Source organism: Wyeomyia smithii, chromosome 2, assembly GCF_029784165.1.
Source record: "Wyeomyia smithii strain HCP4-BCI-WySm-NY-G18 chromosome 2, ASM2978416v1, whole genome shotgun sequence".
Taxonomy (NCBI): domain Eukaryota; kingdom Metazoa; phylum Arthropoda; class Insecta; order Diptera; family Culicidae; genus Wyeomyia; species Wyeomyia smithii.
Window position 1 is genome coordinate 270,373,222 of NC_073695.1, and position 19,893 is coordinate 270,393,114.

General features: G+C 39.4%; 3 protein-coding genes across 5 annotated transcripts in view; 1 reads left to right on the plus strand and 2 right to left on the minus strand.

The window, feature by feature from the left end:
- Positions 1-2,140: 2,140 nt before the first annotated feature.
- Positions 2,141-6,476, minus strand: LOC129725942 (uncharacterized). The gene is made up of 7 exons (XM_055682394.1): positions 6,155-6,476; positions 5,400-5,788; positions 5,267-5,342; positions 5,025-5,208; positions 3,137-4,961; positions 2,934-3,075; positions 2,141-2,847 (listed from the first exon to the last, which is right to left on the minus strand). The coding sequence occupies exons 2-7, from the start codon at positions 5,760-5,762 to the stop codon at positions 2,750-2,752; spliced, it is 2,688 nt and encodes an 895-aa protein (XP_055538369.1). The 5' UTR covers positions 5,763-5,788; positions 6,155-6,476; the 3' UTR covers positions 2,141-2,749.
- A 174-nt stretch (positions 6,477-6,650) lies between these two features.
- LOC129725943 (uncharacterized) lies at positions 6,651-7,753 on the plus strand. Its single transcript, XM_055682395.1, has 4 exons — positions 6,651-6,809; positions 6,864-6,991; positions 7,045-7,358; positions 7,418-7,753. Exons 1-4 carry the CDS (start codon positions 6,698-6,700, stop codon positions 7,581-7,583), a joined length of 720 nt encoding a protein of 239 aa, XP_055538370.1. The 5' UTR covers positions 6,651-6,697; the 3' UTR covers positions 7,584-7,753.
- A 5,714-nt stretch (positions 7,754-13,467) lies between these two features.
- LOC129725948 (general transcription factor IIH subunit 2) overlaps positions 13,468-19,893 on the minus strand; it is a 102,694-nt gene continuing 96,268 nt past the window's right edge. The window contains exons 1-3 of one of the 3 annotated variants that reach the window (XM_055682402.1): positions 15,213-15,276; positions 15,067-15,146; positions 13,468-15,015 (exon numbers count right to left, since the gene is read on the minus strand). In XM_055682402.1, coding sequence (XP_055538377.1) covers positions 13,839-15,015; positions 15,067-15,125 — 1,236 coding nt within the window. In that variant the 5' untranslated portion in view covers positions 15,126-15,146; positions 15,213-15,276 and the 3' untranslated portion in view covers positions 13,468-13,838. The other 2 variants (XM_055682403.1, XM_055682401.1) reach the window with 2 other exon arrangements.

The window sequence follows — 19,893 nt, forward strand, 5'->3', positions numbered from 1 at the left end:
CTACTGCAAAACACTTAAATGGCTGGAATTCTGGACGGACTAACCAAAAACAAGGATATATTCGGCAACTGGCCCCTTTTGGTGCCTCGAAATTGTGTAATAGAAGCGGCTAATTGAATTTTTTGTTTTACCAAATGCTGCTGCTAGCGGAAAAAACCTTGCAAAAATGCATGTTTGTGTTGGCGTTAATATTACGAAAGCGGCCGGCGCAGCTTTCAAGAAACATTTGTCTCTACCATTCCATCATCAATGTAGCCCCTCCTTCTTTCTAATTATCTGACGAAGCCTTGGTATAAAACGTATCGTTCGAACGTTTCACCCCATCAGTTTCATTATTAAACCGTACCGGATACATACGGACGCTCGGTGTTAGCAGCTAAAAGGAGGAAAAACAAAATAGTACCGGTCATCTCGTGCCGGTTTCACCTGTTATGCTGGTGGCTGTTAGTAATAAATGGCTACTGCAAAATACTAAAATGGCTGGAATTCTGGACGGACTAGCCAGTAAACGAGAATAATCGGCAACTGGTACCTTTTGGTGCCTCGAAATTTCATTACAGAAGTTTTGTAAAAGAAGCGTTGCAATTCCCTCTACTATTTGCTTCAATGGAATTTTTTTTTTATAAGAATACGGTAGTCAACGTCATGCGGTCGTGTCTTGAATACCACCCTCCTACTTTTTTCTTTTCACACTACCGAGCGTTGATGCTTGCGAGTTTTCTCACACACACTCTCGCTCGTGTACTTTCCCACTCGCGAGTACCTCCCTTTCTCGCGAGCACAACCAGCGGAGGTGATTGTTAAGACCGTCAAGACGCATTATGACGATACGGAGTGACAAGGCACGACGAAGCGGGGTGGCAAAAAGAATATTTCGACGAGTAGGCAGGGATGCCACATATACAGATTTATCAGTACTTATACAGATTTTTTGTGTATTTTTCATACCGATATCTGTATATACAAATTACAGATTTTCTAGAAATAGTACAGAACTATACAGTTTTTTTTTGGTTTTCATGAAGTCGCGAAATTAATTTTTCGATATAGTTGAAAATCGAAAATGAACTCAAATGCTATTGAGCGTGTTGGAGTTTTCATTATCTTTATATGTTACGCGTAAACGTGTGCGTATATGAGTCAATGAACAAACTATGTTGCGTTTTTTTCTTCTAAGGAATATGTTGAGTAAATATGCAGATTTTTATATAGATTGAAATATCACCAAGGAGATTTCCTGAGATTCGAAATACAGATAAAAATGTGGCATCACTGCGAGTAGGTATTCCGATACCCTACACGTTCAAGCATGCGATTCTATATAGATTCATCACCCCACTTTCGGCTGTCGGTGCACGATGCAAAACTGCTTGGCATCAGTTCAGCGATTGACAAACCGCATGCGTGAGTCGGTGAACGAAGCATTTTCGTTTTCGGGCACATTTTTTCAAGCACTCCTAGTCAAGTACTCTTATTCGAGTACTCGCGTACTCGGCGTGAGTAAAAAGATAGAAGGGAATTTGCGAGCGGTTGTATGCTGGCTGCTGCTCTGGCAAGTGCGTGAATAATAAAGAGTGTCTCGAAGGTGTGTGTGCGAACGACTGGAGAAGCGTAGCACACATCTGATTCTCAAGCAGAAAGGAGTGGATATGTTATGCTTCTCGCTCGTTTAGCAACGCTGTTGGGCACCGGTTTGATAAAATTTGAAACATTTTCAGAAGTCTTACGTCACAACCTGGATTCTTCAGAAAACACCTTGATTCAATCTGTTTTACTTTGGTCCAAATGGCAGCGTACACGGTAATTTGTACTAAAACATTTTGGAGGGGTACAATTTGATTTATACATTGAAAACAGGGTATACAGCGAATGTGGAGTTGCAAATTAACAGGCGGAAAATCATGAGGCTCTTTTTTTAAAGACAAACGTGATTTCGAAAATGAAAAAATGTCTTGCAGTTAATGCAAACAATAAAATCAAATAAAAATTGGAAACCTTCTTACACACTCAATAACATTCTCGCAAAGGATAGACACAAGACACACCCGCCGCTATTCATGAGGTGAAAAAAACACTGACATGATCAGAAAACCTCTGTTTGCTTCATCTATCCAAAATTAACACTAAAAAAACACATATGTATTCACTTAGCAATTTGTATTCTAATTTATTTAAATAAAAAAAATGTCGGTCAATTTTGTTTCAACCTGTAGTGACCCTACCTGATAGTGAAACTGAAGTGAAGCTATATACACAATTTCAAATTATGGAGCTGTAATGCATGCCCTTTCAAAGACGTACACTCTCTATACTTCAACATAGTTATTGTTATAATCGTCGCAATTTTTTTCCTCTGCTGTTAATGATAAGTATAATGTTCTAAGTTATATAGTAACGTTGACGTATATGCCGATATTCATATGTTTACTGTTTATTAGCATTAGTTCTTATCACTAGAAACAATTATTTTTCTGCTGAATCATATAAAGATAACTATACCTAGCATGTCATATCTAGAAAACAGGACATCATTTTTTCAAAATGCTTGCGTCAGTTTTTCTCGGTGCATGACGTACATATTGTCTGTACAAAACGATTTCGATGCATAATATGAAAATCAGACGAAAACTAAAACAGGTAAAGCTAGACACACTTGCGCAACTTAAGTTATTCTTATAAAAAATTATACGTGACATATTCGACTCGTATTAAATTACGAGAATAATTGAACGACTTTTGGAATAATCGATTAGTTTACCAGATTCAACGATTGATATTGTTCGTCGTTCACCTCGGTCATCATAAAGCTTCCGTCGGGCAGTAAAAGAACGACGCGCCGTGTGCCACCTGCAAGAAGATACATTTATGAACTCTTTCGATTCGAATCTGAATACCCGATCCTGGGAAACAGGAACAAATTTAACGAAACTTACCAGGCGACGGCTGATCGGCTTGAACGACTTCCGCGGTAATTTGTCCATCCTGGGAGTCCTCGGTTTGAATTGTCAGTTGCTGGTTGGGATCAACACCTTCCTGCAATTTGTACTGCGCTGCTTGTTCTTCTGTCAATTGACCCTATAAAATGCAACAAATCATTAATAATTGTTTTAACACCTCAAATAACACCACAACTCACCTCTTGACCCACTTCCATATGTGTAACGGCTTCCGAAACGGCAGCATCGAGCGTGAGAACGTTACCGTCTCCCTCGCCTTCACCTTCCTGTGCTGCCACTAAAACACACTGCTGCTCTCCGTCCGCTCCTTGTGCAATCAAAATGGTCTGCCCCTCGGCATTCTTGCCAGCAACTTGATACAGAGTACCATCCTCTCCAGCGACGATAATCGGTGAACCATCCTCATTTGTTAAAATCTGCTGTACCTGTGTGTCTTGTTCTTGGTCGGTTTGTTCTTGTCCTGGTTTTTTCGATTTCAATTTATCGTCCTCTGCTTCTGGACTTGGAACCGGAGTCGGTTCGCCTTCGGCTTGGCCTAACACCTTGCCTGTTACTGGACACAATGTAAGTGCTCGTGGCGGAGATGGTGGCACCGGTACAGGGATATTCGAGAGGAAAGGATCTGGCATTCCATCGTCTTCCTCCTCAGTGTGTTGTTCCGGTTGGGGTGCAGGTTTCTGTTCGGTAGAGACGGCCGGAGATACAACTCGTTTAACAATGTTTAAACCTTGCTTACGCAGGGCGTTGATCTTTTGCTCTGATGTGGTACTGGTTTTTGTTACCGGAGTACCGCGAACGCTGCGTATGGGTTGAGCTTTGTTAAGCGGAGGCGACTGTTTCGGTGACATAGAATTTCGCTGAATTACGTTGGTTGTGACTTTCGGGATTGGGGCTGAAGGGCTTGGTGTGTTCATCTTTTGCGACATTTGACGCTGCTGGGCTAAAGCGGTTGTCGGTTGAATGGGAATGGTCGTTCGAACTACCTGTTTAACCAATTGCTGAGTTCCGCCAATGTTTTTGCGAACTATACGCGTGGTTGTTGTTGTTGTAGTTAATGGCTGTTGGGGTTTGCTCGGAACAGCAGCTGGTGAAGTTTGTGGCGATGGTGTGTTGGAATTAACCTTGAAGACGCCTTGCTTAGAGCCTTCGCCTCGATTCACAATCTGTACCTTTGCTTCCCCAATTGAAGCATTCTTTGCGCTGGTGAAACCAGGTTTTTTTACCACTCCACTTGCAGTTCCATCCTTAGTTGATTTCACGATAACCTCTGCTGCGTTGCCATCATCCTTTTTCATCGCCGTTCCGCCGATACCGTTGACAACTTTAACCGGAGATTTCGAGCCAATCGGAATAATTTTCACACCGGACGACATCGAGGCCTGGCCAACAGTCGTATTGTCTGATTTAAATTTTTTCAAACCATCTTCTTCCCCTTCGAAGTCACTGTCGCTGACTTTCCTCTTGGCCGCTTCCTCGTTATCAGAACTCCCACTACCAGCTGCCATCGTGCTACCAACCCACTGCTTAACCTTATCCATTGCATTTATCTTAGAACTTCGTATGGGTCTTCCCGCGAGCGGAGAACTTTGTGCCAATGGAACAACTATTGGAGTGGCTGAAGGTGTATTTGGCGTCACTGTTACTGCCGCTGGTGGTTTGGTCACTGTTACTGCCGTCATTGAACCGGACGTAGGCGCACTCGTTGAGGTTGTGGCCACCTTGCCCTTCTCGGCTTGCTGCTGTTGCAATGTTCGAGCCGCAGCAGCTGCTCTTTGTTCCTTCTGTTTCGCCAGCTGTACCTCGAAGTACTCCAGCACGCTTTGACACGTTTGCAGATGGATAAGTGGCTCCCACGTGTTTTGATCATGTGCAAACTTGGACCACTTCACCAGATACTCATGCTCTTTGCGCCGAGGGTTGAACCGTTTTGCCAAGATTTTTTCGACTTCCTCCTCAACAACTTCGCCGTTACCAGGAGTAGTACGCTTGGCGACGGAGCGTTTCCTGAAGAAAACTTTTGATTTAATACGTTGATTCATCGACTATGAGAAACAAAAAATAGCTTACCCAACATTCTTGTTTGCAGCGGTTGGTTCAGGTTTTTTGGCCGTCGCCGCGATAACTGGTGACTTCTTCACGTCAGTATTTGAAGGTGAACCTGCCGCTGAGGGCGCAGTCTTGATGTCAGGTTTGCGAGCAGGAACGAAACGACTGGGTGTTGTCGCGCTACTCGGTGTATTTGCGGATGATTCTGGAATGTATGAGTTATAAATAATAATATTGTATCGTTCCCTTGTCCACGAACTTACTCTTATCATCGGGTCCACTTTCAATTATAGTTTTAGTGATTTTAACTGGCATCTCTTGCAGATTGCCTTGTCCCATCTATAAGTAAAATTGAATATAGAACAAGCTTTCTAGTTTTTAAAGTACACAACTCACCCTTGCAAATGACTGGATAGTTCGGCCAGCCACAATCCATGTTTCTCTGACCGATTCCTCCAGTTTTACCCATGTCTGGTACAGTTTCCAAGAGTTAACATTTCCGGCCGATTCAGTGCTCAACTGGGCTGCCTTCCATAGCAGAAAAGCCCACACTTTGGCCTTCGTTTCGCGACAATCCTTCAGCGTAGACTCCTTGCGGCACTGTTCCTGCTCTTTGTGCTCCTTGAAAAGCTCAATAAAGTGGAACACACTGTGGCAGCGACCGCACACAAGTACATCACTTTGCGTCATCTCAGCTTGCGCCTTGCGGATCAGATCGGGATGCTTGCCGATGTCAGCGGGATCGATTTCTTTACCCATTCCTGTGAGACGACGTCAAGTAAGGTCTGTAAACGGAACGACAAATAACTTGTTAACTTAGTAGGTAAACAAATAAGAATACATTTAAGCTGTTTTACGAATTAAGTATTTTTGGACTATTGACCCAATTCAAGTTTAGATATAATTAATTGTTAATTTTCCTAATTGTTTACGTGAATGTACTCAAACATAAAGTATAGATAAAAATAATTAAAACTGAACCGTCCCGCCAAATTAATTTTGCTAAATTTAAGCCTCTAGTCTGCCAACACTTTCCCATAGAGGGATTCTACGTATTCAATTCCGCTGGCTTGGGCATTTTTACAAACAAAACTAGGGCATCCGATTCCGCGCTAAACTTTTCGGATGCATAAACTACGGACAATACATACCAAGCCAACGCGCTGCACTTATCACCGAGTAGCAATTCCACTGTTGTAGAAGTTTCACTCTATAGACGAGGGTATAGAAGTGAAGCGATGTTTGGCTTTCCTCGGGCAATTTTATTCCGAGGCAAAAATTCTGCCCAACAACGCGAACCAACACTTGATTTATGATTATTTAGATGATAAACTGTTTTGAGAACACTTTCGTCACTTTATAAGCTAATTTGTGGCAATTTTCACCGAGAATTCCGCACTGAAACGCAGAGGAAAAGCGCTTTTGCACTGAATTACTGGTCGGTCGCTTGTTGGTTCGTTCGCTAATTTTGTACCGCATACAAACGGTGGTAAAATCGTACCTGCCCCGGTGGTCGATATGGAATGGCAGAAGCGCGGCTTCACCGAAGCCCCTGTGGCCCATTTCGGTGTTTTAAAATGACAGGTATAATTGTTCTAAACATGCACTGTGAAAAATAATCTGCCGTTATCGCATAGCGTGTTTTATTATTTTCCGCCTCCAGTTCCGTTGGAGTTTCGACAGCTCTAGGTACAATGCCGAGAAAGCATTATTCAAAAAATTGTAGAAATATAAAGAGCAGCGATGAGAAAGAAAAAATGGTGAATATTCAGCAAGAGAGAAAATGTTTACGCGAAATACTTGAAGGTTAGAAACAATATTGGGAACACGAGAGGAAATGATGGTGAACTTCATTTTCAGAAAGAAATATGTACCAACCGCGAATGCGCTTACAGGAAATGCGCGATTTGTGTTCTGCTGTTGAAAAATCCGAGCAGGAGTATAGTGCTACTAATCAATTCCCAATTTTTACGGACGAATTTTCCATGGTTTGTATGACGCATAATATAGTAAAAATTGTATTTTGACTGTGACTTTAAAGTTGTCAACAGAAATGCTAAGCTTTCATCAGGATTTCCTCCGTCAGTGTGAATATCAACATTCGCTACAAGACACAGAGCCACCCGAGGAGCTATTCCGAATCGAAAAAGACACGTTTGATGAGTTTCCGCTACCTTTGACCTCATCGTCATCTGATTTTTTTTCGTCGATCAAACAATCCTCACTGGAGGATATCAGTATGCTAAGCATCACCGAAAAAAGTACTCCGAAATGTGCCTGCGTTAGAGAGCAGATTGATACAATGCTTCCGGAAGTTTTGAGCGATGAGGAAAGCTGGTACTCACCCGGAATCCCGTAAGTGATACAATATGACAACTTAATTTTATTTATCCCAAGATTTACACAATTCCCAGCGGCCCTTGCTGTAAAGTAGAAGTAGTCACACACGCAGAGATACATCCAGTTCCTTCGAATATTGAATTTAGAAATGATTACTCAGCGGCAGTCAAAAAACAACGTTTTTCGGGAATAGAAAAGCGTACAAAAATCGAATGGGATTTGATTGAGGAGTTAGTATAATTTTACGTTATAATTTTTGCAGGCGATAGACAGTATTTTGTTAGGTCAACCGGTTGCTGGAAAATATATTTTGGATTATAAAGCAGCAATTGTTTCAACAAGCTCTAAAATTTGCTCTAAATATTTTGTTATAATTTGTTGAGTAGCTAATAAAAGGATAAAAATCGTTATATATATATATATATATATATATATATATATATATATATATATATATATATATATATATATATATATATATATATATATATATATATATATATATATATATATATATATATATATATATATATATATATATATATATATATATATATATATATATATATATATATATATATATATATATATATATGTCGTCTTTAAAAGTAAAAAAAGTTAATCGTTTATCACGTATTGCTCTACATACAATAAAGTTTTGTTTATTTATAGCGTTATATACTGCTGCTCCAAGCATACCTGTCCCAGCGTCCATAAGGTTTGCATAGAATACCCTTAACCCTGGTAAGAAATTCTTATTCTAGGGCTAAATTGATGCATGAATCTTAAATCATTTAAAGTTTAAATCATTTCGAATTTTGTTAAAATTTTAATAATGAGGAATCATTACGGTGTTGACACATCGATACATAACAAATACCAGAATTGTTTTTTTTTTTTAATCGAGAACGGATTCGCACTATTTAAAAAAAAAGAGAGCCACATGGCAAAAACTTCCCAATGCAATGAGTTTATTGAAAAGAAGGAATTTTTGACGTTGGACTAACGTCTAAATCGAAGTTAGGCACCTGAATTTGAAAATCTAGTAATTCAACCGGGGAAAACCAGGGAAAAGTGGTCAGGTTTTGAGCGCTTATATATCAGTCATTTCTTTTCAGAATTTCGAGGTTTTGGCATCAACCGATCAGAAATTCTTTTACGGTTGAATTTATGTAACAAAAATAACCTATTGTTCGAGATACACTATTGAAAAATTGATAAATCACATCGATTGTCTAAATCATACCGAGCAACCAATCACCACCCCTCTTCACAAGCACAGTCGACACTAACGGATACAACCGATCTGACTTTGTAAACAGTCTCACAGCTTTCAACCAATAACGAGCTCGCTTTCGGTAGCTGCAACAGGTGTTTCAACACCGTTTTAAAATGCTTCTTTTATCATTATCACTGAACAGATTCTAAACACCAATGGCTTGATTGATAGGGGAAATATTGCGCAAGATTGTCATATAATAATTTAAATATGTTTTCGATACTAAACTAGTTAAAAGTTGTGTTAAAAGTCGTGCACATTCAACCAATCACAAGCTCGCTTCTTGTTTGCTCGCGGATGGATTTTTGCTTTGGGCTATATAATAGCCTGTGTCGTCTCATAGCAGTTATCAGTTAACAAGTGAAAGGCCACCAGGCCGGTCTTGTATAATCAGCAGCGGTGGCTGATTCCAGCGGCCAAACTGAGCTGCAGCAGAACCAGAGCGTTGGTATCAGGCAGCAGCGGCGGAGGTAGTGGGAAGCTGCATTTCTTCATTCAGTTCGGTGCTCCTTCGATCTGAGTTGGACCCCACCAGCGGTAATCCAATTCAGATATCGTTGGGTGAAAACGTTGGGTGTGTGTGCAGTGTGCACATATAGCGTATTTGCATCTGTATTGCTATGACATTTGCGATGATAGGGAAGGCGCTGTTGCATGTGTATGGCTAGCTATAGCGTGTGTAAGACACTAGCATGTGTAGCATATTATGGCTATTGCGTGTATATCTTCAGCGTGTGTACGGATAGTTATAGCTTGTGTGTGGATAGCTGCTGCGTGTGTAATGATTAGTTATAGCGTATGTATGAATAGTAATAGCACATGGTTGGATAGCTTATGCGTTTGTATAGATAGTTGTATCGGATGTATGGAAAGGAATAGCGTGTGTATGGATAGCTATAGCTACAGCGTGTGTATGAATAGTTTTAACGCGTGTTTAGATAGTTATAGCATGTGTGTGAATAACTATAGCGGGTGTTTATCGAAGATTATTATTGTCATTGAAAATATTAAAACGTCTTAACGAACACAGTTGTGAATTTGATTTTACAGCAGCTTCTTCAGCCAGTCTTTATTCATCGAGGAAAAATTACTACCTATGAATGATCAACACTTATTTACTAGAAATTTGATTTAGATCAAAACGGGTTCTTTTGAGTATCATAAGTTATTGGTAAAAAGAGTTGCAAGTTTTCTCAATGAGCATTCATTAAATTTTCGTTTTTGTTTCTCGGTGCGCGGTTTTGATTTTGTTTCTCGCACACAGAGAAAGAAACAAACTTGTCGCTATCGTGAAAAATAACAAAACAATTAGAAATGCTCTAAATCACAACTGAAGAAGTTAAGATATTTTCCTGTCACTCGCCCAAACCTTGATAAAAACTACCGAAAAACGTGTGATTGAGCTCTTGCTATATTGAGTTATTGAACCAAACGTTTTTTTTTTGAAATACATGAAGTTATATGCTGGGCTGGAACTAACCTAGAATGAGTTTTATCGATCAAATGTCAAACAATTTTCAAATTTAAAATTTTCGGTTGAATCGTTCTGGGCTCCAATTTCAGATAGTTTCGTAAAGTTTGCTTTTTGCTTAGATAGGAAAATTTTACCAATTCGCTCAATTAAATGATTGTCTTGGTAGTGCAGCAAACAAAGGGTTGATTCGAATATGTATGAAATGACAGCGATTTAATAAAAGATATCCATTCTTTTAGTATATATTATTGTTTATAACGTTTTAACGTCTCAGCATCCAGAAATGCACTGTTAGATAAAATTGCAGCAAATACTAGAGTTGCAATTCTCTCTATTATTTGTTTTAATGGAATACAAGAATACCGTAGTCCAACGTCATGCGGTCGTGTCTTGAATACCACCCTCCTACTTTTTTTTGAAATGGTGAATAAGAAGGGGAGAGAGATGTGAAGCGCACAAAATTTAATTCTACAGCGGGGAAGTAGGTAAATATCGTAAATATGCATTTTAAAGTATTTTATATGATGTAAAAAGGCTCATGATAATGGTGCTTATTACTGGAGTCACTTCACGGTGAAATCAGAGTGAAGTGAACAAAATTCTATTACGGGACTCACGTAAGTGAGAAAAACGTCACAAAGTGACATCTGCCGTGAAATCTGGGTTATTATGAGTGTCATATCAGTGAAGTGAGAACGGAAAAAGCGACGTTTCGCGTGGAATAACTTTACGACCATTTTGAACGGTGAAATGATTCCACGAAGATGCTATAAGTCTTAAAGTTGATTGATTTGTGATCTAATGGTAAATATTGGATTTATTCTTCAGTAACGAAGCGAATCAGAAATTGATCTGTGCCTAAAAGCGGTCAAATTTTAATTTTTTTGCCCGAAAAAATGCTAACTAGTTCAGGAAATTTTCGATACCGAAAAGAACCTTTTTTTTCGATGCCGAATATATTAGAAATGCAGAACACGTCAAGATCTGGTGTTGTCTAAAAAAACGGGAAAAAAACGACTTTCTGGGACTTAGACATTTTTGAGCTGGGAAATAATCTCATTTCACTTGTCCTATTCTCAATTTCACTTCACTGTCAATCTCACTCCACGGAGGTGATTTTTGTCACCTCACTTGAGGTGGAATCGGGAATAGGTCTAAAAAAGTGAAGTGAGCGTGAGAGTGAAATATATTTCACCGTGAAGTGACTCTCATAATAAGCACCAATGTATTTATAGGTAAACATATTTACTCAACATATATTTTAGAAATTATGTTCAAACTCTTAGCGCCTTCAATTTTGAAGTAGAATACTTCTCTCAGGAAGTTCGGCTACATAGGGATGTGAAATGAAAATCTAAAACCAAAAAAAGTGAAAAATATGTCCAATTTCAAATGCTAATAAATCGGTTAGAATTCGATGGATTTCCTTCGTTCTTGTAGCAATAGATTGGAAAATCTTCTAAGGTTCTTCCCAAATGAAGATAATTGTAATTTTGTTATTCGCACTATTGTACTATTGAAAATAGTCAAGCCTTGTCAAAACGAAAAATTCGACCTCTGATTGGTCGTTATATGATTGCTTCCCAAGCACGGTCGACAGAATCATATACCTTGCAATTGAAAACATGCTATTTGGCCTATATTAGAGCTTGTTTCAGCCGGAGCCGCTCATAATAGTTCTAGACAGCGACAACAGCAGTCGTTCTTCCTTAGCAGCAGCACTAGCCCTGTGGTTGGTCACCACGTCTCAGGAGCAGTTAATTCCCCCACTGTTGAGGCAGCTCAAAGGTTGTGATCAACAACCGATTTTGACCCGCAAAATGCCTTTTTCAAGGCAAATAAACAAATAATTGAAGGTTAATAATTTTCTGGCATCAACACAAGCAGACATTCTGTGCGGGATGCAATCAAATTCTCTTGTAGTTGTGTAATTTTTACTTTATTCAATAAACCCCCCACTGTAGGGGCAGCGCAAAGGCTGCGCATTCACAAAAGCAGTTAGTTTGACTATGCAGAGCTAATATGAAGTCGATTTAATCAATCAGCATAAACAGAATTTCGTCGTCTCCCAGCTGCCAAGTTGCAACATGATGCAACACGCAACAGCGAGCAAACGAAATCGCTTGATGTTACAAACCGCAATAAGATAAAAAAAAAACGGTTAAAGCCGTTGCGTGTATGAGAGCACCATCGGTGTTTATTCGCTGGATACAAAAATCATATGCGAATTGTGGAATAATTTGTCTGAAGAACATTAGGGAATGGAACAACTGAACTGAAAGGCGTGGCCTATTACGTAGCACCCTTCGGCTATAGAAGAGTGTTTCTGGGAAAACTAGCTACATTCATTAGTCGGAGGGTGAGCTGGATAGACCTCCACAACGTTGACAGCAGTAGCAGCAGATATCAGCACTCAGCAGTAACAGAATATAGCAGCGGGTCGCGCCTGTGGCTGCCTTCAAATTAAACAAAGCACTTGCCCTGTGGTTGGTCACCACGTCTCAGGCCTCTGCCTGAGTACGAACGCCAACGCGAGCGATCGGGCGAGATTTTTGCCGTACATCAGCCGGCACTTCCTCTAATGGAAAAGTTGGATCATTATGTTCAGAAGAATATGACTGTCGGTAATATTACAGAGATGCGATTGCATTATATCCGATATGGAATTGAACAATTGTTCTTTTGAGGACAAATAAAACACTTAATTTGAAGAATTAATAGTTTTGGGTACCAGTAGCAGTATGGTAACAGCCTCAGCGGTAGGTAATGTCGGTACTTCCATGAGGCGGATGTTATAAGCAAGTAAATGGAAGCGGCACGGCGAAACAGTTCGGGTGTGCTTAAGCCTGTAGTACACTTTTTGTCTAATGGTCAAATATTTGACCTTCTGACATAATGGTCAAATTTATTTGACATCATGGTTGTTGTTTGCCCGTGTTTGCATCATGTTAAAATTGGCGAGTGACAAACAATTATCTTTGACCAAATTTTTATCTGTCAAAAAGTGACAAATATTTGACGCTTGGTCAAAGAGTGTAATACAGGCTTTAGACGCGCGTCATTTTTCGTTGTTGATATTATTCCCCACATGAAACGACGCGCTTTCGTACGATTGCGGCGGTATAAGCGGTAGATGCATTTGCCAACACTTACTTCAGTAAAGCCGTGTTTAATTTTCAATGTGAAAACACCTTTCTATTGTGTTGGCCGTGCGCATAAGGCCTCTGCCAGGCTAAACGCGAAAAGCGGCCGGAACCGATTCGCCCGGCCGTAGGTTAATGTACAGCCGTAAGTAGAGCTGTGTAAAAGTATTCTACTTCAACCTTGCGGTCGTGGCTTTGCACACAACCCTCCTGTGATTTTTTGTTACAAAATTCGTTAAATTTCCGACTGTTAGCGCACTGTTAAAATAGTACAATTTAAAATGGTTAGTATCCTGTTTATCTCGGATATATTTTCTCTTTCACAATTTATGTTGCTTGTAAACTTTGAATAGATGGTCACTGTATTTATAATTACAATTCATTGAACCACTAAGCCTTACTAGCTAATAAAATCCAAATGCGTTGCATGTATCCAGAACAAACACCTTTCTGCATGTCATTTTTTTCTACCGTTATTTTTCATATGTTGCTGAAGACCTCAGCATAACTGAGTTATATGGGAGGAAAAACATCGACAAACAACTGAAGAGCAAAATTTTGTTCCTATATTTATTTTGTGCTTATTACATTATGATTTTTTAAAGTATCGATAGACTGTGTGGTGGAGCAACCGGCTTACGAGCATGCAGAGCCTGTACCGAAGCGGGTATCGTCGTGCAACCGACGCATGAGTGCATCGTCTCGTGAATAAAAATGTCACAATCGATGCAAAACGTTTGTTCGCAAGCGTTGCATCGATAGATTGTCTTATCGACACTTTCATTGAACAGTTTCTGGCACCCATAGCATATGTTGGCCTGCTGTTGATATTGCAGTTCTTGGAACGGAGGAACTGGGAATAAGTGATGGTAGGATCGAGCCAGATGAGGAGCTGACGCTAGTGTTAATCCACAAGAGGCACATTCTACTGGAAGCTCGCAATATTTGCTGTAACACTGCGGACAGTGATATCCACCGGATGTGAGCTTTGCCGGTTCGTCCGCACTATCGATGTGACACATGCACATGGTTAAAAGTGGATCCTTGCCTGATTCGGTTTTTCCGTGCGGGAATCCCATTTTAATCATCGAACATTCCTGCTGACTCCCAGCCTGTGGGGGATCAATGTGCTGCAGCAATTGATCTTTAAAATGTGCATCATCCAAAACAGCACCGTATACACCACCTGTCTCAGTACTGAGGAATTTGCATACACGAACCTCTGCCGACAAACTGACCACCGAACAGCGAATTCCTTCGGATTTCAATGCATCTATAGTGATGTGAATATCTGTTGGGTCACATGTTGTCAAGCTACCCATCACAACTAAAACTTCACGACTAGCATGAGATGGAACCATCTTCAAAGTTTTTAATGCTAGCTCCAGGCCATTTTGAAGTGAAGGCTCACCGGTCAATGCAATCTTACTTAAATTGTTAACTGCCTTGATGTGCTTTCGACAGCTGCCGGCCAGTTCAGAAATCTTTTCTGCTCGTTTTGCCTTCATTGCTATAACGCCTAGTTGCGAAATAGGGTTCTGATCGAAAAACTCCTCTATAAACATCTCCAGCAGTTTAAGGGTACAAACGAATCTGGTTGGCTTCAAGTCCGGAACCGTCATTGCCTCGGAGCAATCCAGTATGATGTACAGATGCCGCATCATACCTAGTTTGCTGTATCCTTTCTTCATTGCTTGCCGTTTGCGCTTGGCTTTCTGGATGATCTCGGCTACGGAGCCTTCCACCAGACCATCGTCGTCCTCCTTGATTGCTTCCCTGAAGGATTTTTTTAGTGAATAATTTCAAGATGAAACATGTGCAACTTACCATGTTTTTTCGTAACCCGTTTCCCAACGATATTCCTTGGTCTCGTCTTCTTCTGCCATAGTGATTCTGGAGCAACAAATCTGCAGAAAATAAAGTATTTGTACAATTCTAAAAGAAATTTTCGCCTAAACGGTTTAAACACGCACCCAGCACACTGTGAAGCACGAATTTAATGTCTACAAATAAAAAGCAGTGCTGCGGTCGGGAACTGTCAAATTATGGCTAGAGTTAGCACTAGTTAAAGATGTGCAGTTAAATCCCAAACAGCGAAAGGCAGTTTTTCGACAATCACAAGCCATATGTCATGATAATACAATCGTGGGTGGTTAATTTGACGATTTTAACTTGTTTATCATACACGTTTCAGATTGCGCACTTCTTTTCGAAATAAAAATCTCAACGTTTTAACCATTTTAAACCATCTCCCGCATAATCAATAACCATAGAATGCCTATCAACTAGTTCGGGATATAGTCTCGACTGTATCCAGCATTTTACGCACCATAATGGCAGTCGCTATAATGAGTGTTCGTAATATGTGAACCTCTCTGCTTACGTCAGTTTAGGGATTTATGCTGAATTGGCAACAAAAATGCTGCCAGATTTTTTTTTTTTTTTGATAAACTACATGAAGACTTCAAACTGACGTAAGCAGAGTTGTCAAAGGGGTGGGTGATTAATTACGAACTATGCATTATAGCGTCCGCCATTATGGCTCGTAAAAAGCTGGATAGACCACCCCTATGGCATCGCGCAATGTTTCAAGGGATAACATATCAACATATGTGTAAACGAGATAGCATATTACCGCCTCTTTTCATACATCTTTATCTTACTGCTGACAGCGGGCACAAATTAATTTTAGCCCAGGACATGAGTTCATTGTCATTCACTGTTACTCGGTATGTTACTGTTACTCGGTATTGCTTATAGCGACACTATTGGCATTGGCCCACTAAGCAAAATTTCAAAATAATCGTTATTTTTCTGGTCGATGAAATCGTCATCGAATGGCACATCTGTTTGTCTGTGGTATATACCCATAAACCAATGAGCATAAAAGAGAGGTGAGGAGGAAACTTACTAACACTTGCACGCGCCCCTCTGCCCAGAGTTGATGCCAAATAGTGACGTAGCTATTTGGTTTCACCGTTGAGTTCGTCTAGTTGTTTACATTTGAAGCATTTACTAATACTAGAAAAATGCACTCTCCTCCTTTTATACTCATTGCCCATAGACCATCTCACCGAATCTCTTTAACCTCACTTTTCTGACAGTTAGTTGTAACTTTATTTACGTTTTAGACTTTGTGCTATGGTGGAGCAATAGTGTGCGAAGTGGAAATGCTACTAAATTTATAATTGTTTTTAGTGTACTGGTACCTCACGTACAACATTGAAAAGACATTTAGTTCACAATTGAAATGATCTGCTATAATTGAGAACAAAACTGCATCACCCGAAGATAAACAAAGTTACCAGTAGCTGTGATTTATGATGCGTGACGCCACCGTGCTATGGTCTATAGCCAGTTATGAATTACATTGGTCAACACAGGTGTGGCCCTTAAGTTTAAACTAAAATAAATAAAAGATTATAGCTTTTTAACCAATCCTGTGAATTTTGGTGCTCCTAGCCACCAATATTTTTTCAGAGTCTTGAATGAGTTTTCTCGTAAACATAACGTTGAAGCGACGAACCCGGCGAACAAATATTATTCGACACTTTGACGTAAATTGACGCATTTCTACACTGGCTAGAGGCACCAAATTTTAAGGGTTTTTTTTTATTTTCCTGTGTGGACTCATCACTGCGACCAGAAATAAGATATTGTGGTATTGCCCAGGTGTTTTCTGTACTCCACACTTCATATTATTGGCAGTATCACTATTGAAGTAAGTGATACGCTTATCATTCATATCCGTGCCTGTGTGTTTGTTTTACCTTTCTGTTTTAAGCTTACTACTCTACTTTACCGAGCCTCTGTTTTTCCCAACAATATCGCCTAGCTACAATTCCCTGGAGAGAACTTTCCTACGTTCCTCACACCAGTTTTATTATAATAGGGACTTATTTTTGTTAAAAGGAGAGTCAACAGAGGTGCTGTAGAATTCAGATTGAAGGAAGGGTACTTGGTGGGAAGCCTGAGAATAAACCCACGCTTAAGTCCTTCGGCAACCTAATAACCTGATTCTACTGAGATTCGAACCCAAGACCATCCACTTACCTCAGCGGACTCTGTAACCTTGCGGCTACGGAGCTTCTCACATGGTTAAAAAATTATAATCACAGACAGACGTCCAAGCAAGAACAACATTGATCGAAAATTCTGTGTAAAGTTTCAAAGAGAATTCCGTTATAAATACTGTACACTAGTGCCACCTGGTGACCTTATCGCTACAATACATTTTTTTGACGTAGGACTACGTCTAACCGCACTATTCCGAGATACATTCCGCGAAAACTAAAACCAAGATGTAACGACGGAATGAAAGATTTCAAACGGTTATACTGATGTAACCACATGATGGACCACAATAATCGATATGTCGTTGGATTGATAAAATGATGGACAATTTTGTGATTCTTCAATTTTCATTATCACTTCATTGTTAAACAGTGAAAATTGAATAAAAGTTTCAAGGTCGAATGTTCACCAACAATGTACCAATCATATGCGAGCACGCCTAGCACAGAATTCATGAATAGACACCAACTGCCTGCAGTGATATCCTGTATAGCAGTGGCAAAAAAAATTTGACAGAATCTCCCCGTCCCAATAGGTCAACTAATGTTAGCTTCCATCAGCCTAGACTAAATTGATGTCTTGAAGGTAAAGCTTTTTCGGAAAGTTCGTAACCACCTCCACTACCAGACGATTTTACGTTCTGCTGTTAACAAATATGTTAATGTTAATAAAACTGATGTCTTGAAGGAGAATATGATGGCACAGGCAACAGTACTGCACCGAGCAATGTATGAATAGAGCGCTGGTTACTCGTCGTCTATCAGTGCAGAAAAACTCGATATTCATTTGTGTGCAGTCATGCCAAGTGAAAACTACATTGCCGCTGTTGACTCGCAGTGAGGCGTGGAACACAATCGAATTGCCGTTTGAATCGTCTTCTTCTTCTTCTTGTTTCGTATAGCAGCAAATATCAGAATTCAATATGATTTTTCGGATGTCGCAAAATAGGCTGCGCCGCCGGGGACAACAAAATACGTTGTTTATTTTTGAACTCTAGACTCTCCCTTTTTTTAGGTTTCTTTAAATAACTAAATATAAGGTATTTAAAAGACAATAGAAAACCAAAATGCTCCGTACAGATCTTTGAATATGTAGTTAAACGAGCTGTACTGATGATTATATTTTACTAGCTAAATGAATTTAGTCCAATATGACAATACTAGTTGCATCACGCGGTGGCGGTTTAGAGAAAAACCAAATTCATTTCATCTTTATATTAGAGTTCTGATGTTAGTGTTTGTATTTTTCAATTGAAATTTTTTTGAATTAGCATTTGCAAGAAAATATTACTTTCCATAACCTTACTTGTAATTGAACAACGCTATGCAAACATTAATTGCTGAGGCTGATGTTGTGCATCACTCTAGCCCAGTTTATTTTCGAAGATAATGGACATATAACTTTCAAATATGGTATCTTCGTTGTTCTTTGGTATCTTGAACTGATCAAAATTTTTTCTGATTGATCCTGTATACTGATAAAATGTTTAAATTGACCTGAATTGAATGTTAACATGTTCATAAAATTCTATGTCAATTTCAAATTTTCTGTGAATATACATTTTCTACTAAAACTGTAATTCGTTATCGATATTTTTTCCACGAGCTTGTAATTACAGGAAAAAAATTTATGTGACATCTTTGCCGCTTTGTGATCGGTAGTGAGCCAGCTTCAACAAGACAAATAGATATAGAAGGAAGTTTATTTTCTACTAAATCGTACTCAATTAAATATTTTATAGAAGGTTGCCTTTTCGCGCATTAAAGAAAATTCGCTGTATCTGATTGAAAGGTATTCATCATTGGTCCAGAAACCAAATTTAGGGGAAAATCAAGTATCTAACTTTTTTACTTTTGTAGATAGAAAACCTTGTTTTACAATTTTATAGCTCCAATAATTTTAAGTAACTTTGTAAAATAAAGTTTTTTTCTTAAACATTGCTATAGAGCTCTAGACCCAAATTTTCTCCTAAATTTGGTTTCTGGACCATTGTGAATGTTAAAGAGAATATTTTTTCTTCTAAGAGAGAGTGCTGCAAAGAAATAATCAAAATACAGACCCCGTTCGATTTTGGCAACACCTCAGAATTTTTTCTGTTGCCAAAATCGAACTATGCCAATAATGAACGGTTTTTTTCATGACTTTTTTGACTTTTTAAATGGTCAAAGACGACCTTAACAGTACAAATGGCCACCAATGAACTAATTTTAGTTCCAAGTCGTTTGAGGTGTCGCTTGATGAATTTGGGCTGACGACCTAGATACTTGATATTACCACCGGAACCAAAACACCTTCCTTTTGGAAGATGTTGAGCTTAAATTGGTTAAAACAAATCAAGCAAACTACAAAAGTAAAACGAGCTCAAATCAAACATAGCTTCTAAATAAAATTATAAAATTATTGTGGTCCTACGTCAACTATGCGGTCGTGTCTTGGTTACCACCCTTCTACTATTTCGCTGGTGTACGAGGCTGGCGTCACTGGTAGCACTATCTGGTTACGAATTGCTACTACAAAAAACTTTACACAAGTTTGGAACTCAGCTTGGATGCCTGTCTGCGCTATAATCATCTCAGGGCA

What these genes read in the sequence shown, in the direction of transcription:
- LOC129725943 (XM_055682395.1), top strand. Translation starts at nt 6,698, where the DNA reads ATGCCGAGAAAGCATTATTCAAAAAATTGTAGAAATATAAAGAGCAGC. An exon ending in TTTACGCGAAATACTTGAAG is followed by an intron (nt 6,810 to 6,863) that starts GTTAGAAACAAT and finishes CTTCATTTTCAG; the next exon opens with AAAGAAATATGTACCAACCG. An exon ending in TGGTACTCACCCGGAATCCC is followed by an intron (nt 7,359 to 7,417) that starts GTAAGTGATACA and finishes CACAATTCCCAG; the next exon opens with CGGCCCTTGCTGTAAAGTAG.
- LOC129725942 (XM_055682394.1), bottom strand. Translation starts at nt 5,762, where the DNA reads ATGGGTAAAGAAATCGATCCCGCTGACATCGGCAAGCATCCCGATCTG. An exon ending in AAGTGGACCCGATGATAAGA is followed by an intron (nt 5,209 to 5,266) that starts GTAAGTTCGTGG and finishes CATACATTCCAG; the next exon opens with AATCATCCGCAAATACACCG. An exon ending in GCTGCAAACAAGAATGTTGG is followed by an intron (nt 4,962 to 5,024) that starts GTAAGCTATTTT and finishes AGTTTTCTTCAG; the next exon opens with GAAACGCTCCGTCGCCAAGC.